Here is an 8,814-nt window from a genome sequence, read left to right as displayed (position 1 = left end):
CCCGGGGCGGGCGGGGGCGGCGGGGGCGGGCAGCTGAGCCGGCGGCCCAGCGTCTCCAAGATCCTGCTGCCCGGCTTCCTCAAGGACGAGCCCCTGGAGGCGGGCCCGGAGGGCGACGGGTGCTGGCTGGAGCTGCGGCCCCCCGAGGCCGCCCTGCGCTCGCCCACCTCCTTCTCCTCCGAGGAGCTCTCGCCCGCCGGCGGCGGCGGCGGCAACGGCAGCGGAGGGGGCGAGAGCCAGCTCAGCCCGGAGGCCGTGCCCACCTGCTGCTGGGCGCCGCTGGCCGAGCCCGAGAGCCCCGAGCGCCTGCTGGAGAGGCTGCTGGAGAGACTGGCCGGCGAGCCCACCGCGCCCCACGGGCATGGCTGCGGCGCAGGTAGGAGGGCACGGGGGAGGAGAGAAGGGAGCCAGGGGGAGGCTGCCCCGCTCGAATGGCGCAGGGCACAGAACGGAGTTGAGTGGGTGTGGGGTCTGTGTGTGTGTTAGGATTCACACCCAGCACCTGGTGCTGTCCAAAGCCTTGAGCCTGTCTTCCCTCCTACTCCGCTTTCTTGGATCTGAACACAAGAGGCTGGTTCCCAAGCAAGCTTGAGATCCAGCACTGGGGTGGGACTCCTGTCTCCCCACCTGGGGCCTCTGGGATCGTCTGACTTGGGGGAGCACTTTGGGGTCAGGAAGCAATTTTTCTCCAGGCCGGTTTGACCTGGGGTCCTGGAGGGGTTTCCTTCCCCCATCTTCTGGGCATGGAGCAGGGGTCACTGTGGTTGGGTGTGTGGGAGGTATTGGTGAATTTCCTGCATTTTGCAGGGGGTTGGACTAGATGACCTCGGAGGTCCGTTTCAGCTCTATGGTTCCATGACCTGGATGGGTAGGGGTCCCTATGGACAAAGTGTTGTTGGAGCTGGACATTCAGAGACAGGGGAGAGACCCAAAGGGGGAGGGGCCTCTTCCGCTCCACTGCAAGGGAAGATGGGAAACGTGGATGGCACAGGGACCAAGCCGAGAATTTTTTTCCTGTCTGCTGGAAGACGGACAACTGACGGTGTCGTCCGAAGCAGAGTTACGCCCACTTCAGTGGACTTAGAGGGGGTCACCCTGCTTAGGGTGGCACCGTTAATGTGCAGTGGGGGCACCTGTGATGGTGGTTGCAGGCTTGGATGGTGTCTTGACCCTCTAGTGACAGGAGTCCTTTTCCGAGAGTCAGGAGGGAAGGAAGGACATGATCTGTTGTTGGTTCCCATCTAATGGGATCGGGGAGGGCCAGTGGCAGGACAGGGCTTTGGAGGAATTGGAGAGGCCTGGAAAAGATGAGACCCAGGGCTCCGCTGAGGAGGCGAGGGGCTTCCAAAAGGCTTAGTGCAGCAGCAGCCAGTGGAGCAGTAAGAGCCCTCGGCCAGAAGGCATCCAGTCGCGAATGATTTCTCCACCGTGAAATCTCTGGATGACCCAAAGGGAGTCGCTGCCTCTGGCATCTTCAGGTCTCTGGTTTGTGGACAGAAGATCCTCATAAATCTGGCCTCTTCCTGCAGTGTCGTTTGTAAGACTTATGGAAATAATTGTGAAACCTGTGGCCAAAGAGCTGTTGTGAATACTAAGCATCGTAATGGTTCATTTCTCTGGATTATTCCTTTTCTCGGACATTTCATTTCTCATCTGTGCAAGGTGTGGTTGTTTTTTTAACTCTAGGCTTGTAAATTGCCACCTGATGGGTCACCCGTTGTGCGTTCGAATCCCCCCTAGACGACCAGGCTTATTAGGCTTAGGCCGATGGTTCAGGCCACCGATGGGCCGTAAATGGCTACCAAACTGGTAAAGGACAGGAGACTGATAAATGTGCGCTGTAGGTTGGTGATGTATGTGGACTAGGTAGCGAGGCTGTGCTCTCCCCCCCTCCCCACCAGCAGCTCTGCAAACTGAAGCTGAGGAAGGGCGACTTAACTCAAGGTCATCTGCTTGTAGCGTGGATTTGACAGAACCTGTTTCCAAAAGATGGCTTGGGGTGTGTGTGTGGCACGACTGTTGGATGACTTGTGCACAGAGGGACTGGCAGCTCAGATGAACGGGTGAGGTGGTGCATGGCGTTAGGCAAGCTCATAGTGTGTTAGATTTGCACCGTCTTCTTCACACGTGGTTGTCGTCATTAGTTCTTGTGTCAGTCCCTGCGTCGGCTGCAGTGGGTGGGAGGCTGCAGGTGAGGGTGGGGATCTCTGACTGGGGAGGGGGCATGGCCAGACTCTTTCCTGTGCCTGCCAGTTTCCTGATCAAAAATGCTTGTTCTCTCTAAGATGAGTTAGTGTGAGCTAGCTCACTGTTTTTTAGCCTCCGGCTCACACATTTTTGTCTTTGCTCAGGAAGGAGGGCTCCAGAGCAAACTGATTCATGCAGTAGCCAAATCGCTGGTTCACAACTTTAATGCCAGTAGCTCAGAAAGGAGAATTTTTGCTCACAAGACTCCACAGCTTAGAGGGATCACTGCTTACTCTGGTCTACTTTCAGCCCCTCGGATAGTATGCACCCCAGTCCCCCCACAGTACTAGGTTTAAAGAATTGGAGGGGGGGGAGATTTTCGATCAGGGAAATGGCATGGGGAGAGTTTACAACATCCTTCTGTATTCCTGTGGTCCCCTCTGGACTGTGCTTAGGGTTACACCAGTTTGGTGTAGTGGTTAAGAGCGTAGACTCTAATCTGGGAGAACCGGGTTTGATTCCCCACTCCTCCACGTGCAGCTGCTGGTGTCACTTTGGGTCAGTCACAAGTTCCTTCAGAGCTGTTCTCTCACTCGTCAAAAGAGCTCTCTCAGCCCCACCCACCTCACAGGGTGTCTGTTGTGGGGAGGGGAAGGGAAAGGAGACTGTAAGCTGCTCTGAGACTCCAACTGAAGGGGTGGGGCATAAATCCAATCTCTTTTTCTTTTTCTTCTCTCTGGCCACTGATGGAGGGTAGGATTGTCAGACTTAGGTTGGGAAACTCTTGGAGATTTGGGGGTGGAGCCTGGGGAGGACAGGGGCCTCAGTGGGGTACAATGTGCCCTAGAGATCACCCCCCAAAGCATATATTTTCTCTGGGGAACAGGTCTCAGTAGTGTGGAGATGAGCTGCAATTCCAGGGGATCCCCCCCAGGTCCCTCCAGTGGCTGGCACCCCTGTTTGGTTTCCTTCAGGGCTTTGGTCTGGGTAAAACGCGCACTGGCGATACAGTAATAAATCTCCAGTGCCACATGTATTTTGCCTTCAGCGCACCTTTGAACTCGCCTCTCTTTCATGAACAACTGTCACACTATTTTTTAATGCAAAAGGATGCAGGTGAGGGGCTGTGCTGGGAAGTGAATGCACGTTTGCTTCATGCGCCCCCCCCAAACAGATCTGCTCTGCTTGAAGCACGGCGGCATTACTGTAAGGGATTCTTGGTGGCGCTTTGACTGCTCTGTGTGAAAGCGTTCCCAAGCCACCAGCCCATCCCCTACACCTGTGTGTTCTGTCTCCCCTCCCCCCCCACAACTTTCTGCTTCAGAGAACACTTTTCACATTGACTCATCCGCCGAGGAGCATCCGTGCAGATTGCAAGAGCATTCTGGGAATGTTCTGGGTTGCACATTCAATTCACAGGGCACGTGCCAGGCCGGACGAGTCTCATACTGTCGACTGGGAGTGTGCTGGGAGATCGCAGCCAATGCTCTGTTGCAGCTGCACGCTACAGGGGGAGGCTGGGATTGGTGAGGAGGCTGCCTGGCGGGGAGATCCGTCTCACGCCTTTCTCACGTTAAGCTACCCAGGAGCGACTGGCTTTCCCAGAAGACAGTTTGGGAAGCCTGTTGTTCTCCACCTCATTACACAGCATCCCAAAAGCGGAGGTGGGATATGGCTCAGGGAAACCAGTATATCCCTGTGAAGAATTACTCGGTATAAGCCCCTTGACTTCATTGGGCATCTCAGACTGGAGTAACTCTGTGCAGGGTTATGCTGTAAGAGGTTCAGTCTTTTATGAGCATACTATGAGCATAAGAACATAAGAGAAGCCAATGCTGGATCAGGCCAGTGGCCTATCCAGTCCAACACTCTGTGTCACACAGTGGCCAAAAACACCAGGTGCCATCAGGAGGTCCAGCAGCGGGGCCAGGACACTAGAAGCCCTCCCACTGTTGCCACACACACCCCCCCAGCACCAGGAATACAGACCATCCCTTGTCCCAGACTGAGAGTTCCTATCTATACCTTGTGGCTAAGAGCCACTGATGGACCTCTGCTTCATATATTTATCTAATTCCCTCTTGAAGCTGTCCATGCTTGTGGCCACCACCACCTCCTGTGCCAGTGAATTCCATGTGTTAATCACTCTTTGGTGATTAATACTGTTGTGGTTAATATTTAGTACTGTGCCATAGTCTTTCTTTGGATTCAGAGTCTTATGAATTTAGAGGGGGGAGAAGATAATACATTAGTATATTAACAGTTTTTTTCTCTTTGGTCATTCATATGCAGTGATAGTCACAGTACCTTCCAAAGGTGAGTTGTGTCTTTCTAAGCCCACAGGGCCCAGTAATTTAAGAAGAATGTATTTTATTTCTAAAGTGTTTCCCGTTTTGGGGAGGGGGCTTTTTCTGACGTTTTTGGAAACTCTCATCTCTTGGAATCAGATTGAAAAAGGTACTGAATGTGAATTTAGGAGAATAGTGGTTTGGGGGAGGTTTTTCTTTCTTTCTGTAGTTACAGTTAAAAAAATCTTGGAGTTAGTTTTGTCTTTTTAAATTGGCTGTCGGCGAGCTGCAACTTTAAAGAGCAAACGGTGACATGTTTACCTTCCTTGCATGTTCCTGGTGGTGGAACATGTGGTCAAGTCACAACTGTGGGGTTTTCAAGGCAAACCACGGTCAGAGGTGGTTTGCCATCGCCTGCCTCCATGTCAGAACTCTGGTGTTCCTTGGAGGTCTCCCACCCAAATGTTTGCCAGGGCCAGCCCTGCTTTACTTCCGATACCTGATGAGATCAGGCTAGCCTAAGCTCTCCAGGTCAGGCTGCTCCTAAGCTAACTAAAATTTAAGCACATCGCAATTCAAACACTTTCAGTGATGTTTACTGTTCAGCACCTTTAGAAATCACGCCCAGATAGAGGCAGTGAGATGTTGTCCTCAGGTACCGTGAATAAAGTATTGTCCCTGATTAATAAGGGCAGATGTACCTGGTTGAGCTACGTGTTATACCAGATGCACATATGGAGATGCCTTTTCCTGCGTCAGACTTTTGGTATATCTTGGTCAGTCTTCTCTGCATCAGCAAAGGAAGGCATGACATCAGCAGGGGCAGGCATGACAAGTGGAGTCGGGCTGGGAAGAAGAAGGCAGGGAGTGACCAAAAGAGGCCCTTTATCCATCCGGGGGAAGGAAGTAGGGTTCCCAGATCCAACCCAGGTTCTGGGTTGGGAAATACCTGGAGATTTTGGGAGCGGAGCCTGAGGAGGGCGGGGCTTGGGGAGAGGAGGGACTTCGGTGGGGTACCATGTGCCACAGAGTCCACCCTCCAAAGCAGCCGCTTTCTCCAGGGGAACTGATCTGTGTCGCCTGGAGATCGGTTGTAATCCCTGGAGATCTCCAGCCACCACCTGGAGGCTGCACCCCACCAATGTTCACTGTGAAAAAATTGATTCAAGTCCAGTCGCAGCCCACAAATTTGCTTCTTCTTCTTTTTGTTTCTTTATTTTACGTCATGCAGTGCTGCGGCTGCTGCTTCCATCAATTATCATCCGACTACAGGTTTCCCAGGTAAACAATCTGTTTCCCTCAATGCTTCGTCAGGTCGCTTCATACGTGGAGCCCATGCTCTACGTTTCCTACTCAGAATTAATCTTGTATTCTCTCGGCATCTGCTGGCTCTCATTATGAGATTGTTTACCTGGGAAATCTGTAGTCGCATGATACTTGTTGGAAGCAGCAGTAGCACTAGACAAGTCAATATAAAAACCTAGACAAGTCAATATAAAACATTCATTCGATGGCGATAAAAATAAAGTGCAGTTTAGGGACACATTCAGCGGTGCCACCGCACTAGGTTGTGTTGGATCGCAGTTCACACAGGGCGCTGCTGGTAGGACGTCGCTCCTAGCGGAACGCCTGCCTAGAAAGTTCTGTTTTCACGGCCCTGCGGAACTGTGACAACAAGTCCCACAGGGCCCTGATCTCGGCAGGAAGCTCGTTCCAATGGGTATTAATGATTGTTTTAATGGGTATTAATGATCTGCAAAGTACCATCCCGTATGAAAGGGGTGGAACATTTTCCTCTAGGCGAGGTGGCAACCCTATCAAGCGATCTACATCACTTTTCGGACCAATCAGCATCTGGAAGACGTAGGCGACTTCCAGCAGGGCGCCGGTGACCCCGCACAAGCTTTCCTCCACCACGGGCGGGAAATTCTGCTTCACGAGCTGGCGGGGGGTTCTGCCATGCCGGTGGATGGTGCACGAGGGCAGGCCGCTCTTGAGCCTTTTCCGGCTTGGCTCGGCCATGGCAACAGCAATATTTTAATTGTATACTTTTATGTGCTTTATGATCAGGTGTGCTTAGGATATGTCCTGTATTTTATTATGCTGTAAGATTCCCTGAGAGCCTGTGGGTTGAGGGAGTGATTGTTCAATAAAAACTCAAATAATTGTTCTCTCCTTCCCCAAATGGTAGGAAATTTCAGAAAACATGGGCATGTCCAATTTGCTTGTGAGGAGAGATTCGTATCGGTTTCCAAACATTAAATATCCAGTTTTTTTTCGGCACGACAGCAGACAAGCCAGTGTGGTACAGTAGTTAGAACATTGGGTTAGGATCTGGAAGACCCGGGTTCGAATTGTCACTCTGCCATGAAAGCATGCTTAGTGATCTTGGGCCAGTCACACGCAGCCTAACCTACCTCACAGGGTTGTTGTGAGGATAAAATGGAGGCGAGAAGAACAATGTTAAAGGTCCCCATTAGGCAAAAAGGCAGGGTGTATACATAAAGTGAATAAACAAATACCTCAGCTGGAAATGATCAGTTTTTGAAGCAAACGGGGTTCTCTTGTAAGACCCCTGCCCAGACAGTGGCGAAAACGCAACTGTCTTTTCTTTGCTGGCTTAACTCACATACAGTCTCTAGTCTTCTCCCCTACAATTGGGGTTGCCAGCTCCCGGATGGGCAATGCCTGCAGATTTTAGGGGCGGAGCCAGAGGAGGGCAGGGGTTTGGGGAGGGGGGGGACTTCAGTGGGGTAGAATGCCGTAGAGTCCACTTTCGAAAGCAGCCATTTTCTCCAGATGAGCTGATCTCTGTCGCCTGGAGATCAAGACTAACACGCCTCTTAAAGACGAACAAGATTTGTGCTTTCATGACTCACTGCTCACTTCTTCAGATACCGCTAGAATGTGAGTCCCGTCTGTCCTTGTATCTTGGAGAGCGGAGTGATTTCAGATGCCGAATGGCAATAGCAGGTGAATGACAATAGCAGGCGTGATTGGATGAGGTGAAATTCCTCTGTGAGATAGCAGCTACTCTCAGGTGTGCAACTGAATGCCCTGGATGGTTAAAATGTTCCCCCGTGGGTTTTTGAAACTTGATCTGTCTGCCTGGATATTGGTTGTAATTAGAGTTACCAGCTCTGGTTGGGGAACTACCTGGAGATTTTGGGGGTAGAGCCTGGGGTGGGTGGGGTTTGGGGAGGGGAGGAACTTCAGTGGGGTATGATGCCATAGAGTCCACCTTCCAGAGCAGCCATTTTCTCCATTTTGTAATCCCGAGATCTCCAGCCACCACCTGGAGGTTGGCAGCTGTACTCCCAACAGACACAATACCGAGGCCTCGACACCCTGGGGCTGGCTTATATTCCTGTTCGCTACTATGTTTGAACTAAGAAATCCTGAATCTGTATAACATGACACAATTCAATATCTCCAGGTTAAAAGCCTTGAACCAATAAAACAGGACCAACAAGTCAATATTTCTAGGCTGATAACCTTGAACCACAGTAAAACAGGACTGATACAGATGTTGTTTTCCTGAATAATAAAGTTGTTTTCTGATTTCTCCATTTTAAAAATTGGCCAACTCAGGAGCAGTGTTCCCTCTAAGCTGAGTTAACATGAGCTAGCTCACAGTTTCTTCACCACCAGCTCACACATTTTGTCTTAGCACCAGAGCAAACTGATTTATGCAGTAGCCAAATCGCTCGCTCACAACCTTAATGCCAGTAGCTCACAAAGTAGGATTTTTGCTCACAAGACTCCACAGCTTAGAGGGAGCAAACTTGCAGCCCTTAGCAGTGCCGGAAACGTGCCCCAAAAAGTTATTCTGAAATTGAAAGAAATTCTTCTTAAGGCATAATTTGGTTATCTTGCACAGAAAAGATGTAGGTGGATATGAATTCTGCTCTCTTCTATCAAGCACCTCGTGTAAAACATCCAAAGCCTCATCATGTGGGGTAATATTGGTGTAAAGAGAAGCAACATCCAGTGTCATGAACAACACCTCCTCAAAATGTAATTGTATATTGTTGATGCGGTTTAAAAAATCCATTGTATTCCTTAAATAGGATCTAATATTGGGAACTAGTGGTTTTAAAAACAGATCCTTGTAGAAAGCTAAAGGTTCCGAACTAATCCACAGCCAGATACTATAGGTCTTCCTGGGTCTGGGAGTGCATCTTTATGTATTTTGGACAATAAATAAAACTGGGGCACTCTATCTTCCATTTCTAGGAGAAAATTGCACATGAGTTTGTCAATAGAATACATGGTCAAGATTTTATAAATGGGTGGAAGCAGGGGTCATTTCCTGCAGGAGTGCACAGGAGTGGAGCTC

At 50.6% G+C, this 8,814-nt stretch overlaps 1 protein-coding gene across 1 annotated transcript in view; it reads left to right on the top strand.

Annotated features, from left to right (window-relative positions):
• The window catches only part of RAPGEFL1 (Rap guanine nucleotide exchange factor like 1), a 141,018-nt gene that overhangs the window by 33,632 nt on the left and 98,572 nt on the right, over positions 1 to 8,814 (top strand). Inside the window, exon 4 of the mRNA XM_015409336.1 lies at positions 34 to 376. Within this exon, the coding sequence (XP_015264822.1) occupies positions 34 to 376 (343 nt within the window). The remainder of the gene's footprint in view (positions 1 to 33; positions 377 to 8,814) is intronic.

Source organism: Gekko japonicus, unplaced genomic scaffold (genome assembly GCF_001447785.1).
Source record: "Gekko japonicus isolate JY-2015 unplaced genomic scaffold, Gekko_japonicus_V1.1 scaffold678, whole genome shotgun sequence".
NCBI classification, from domain to species: Eukaryota; Metazoa; Chordata; class Lepidosauria; order Squamata; family Gekkonidae; genus Gekko; species Gekko japonicus.
This window is presented reverse-complemented; position numbering and strand designations above follow the sequence as displayed.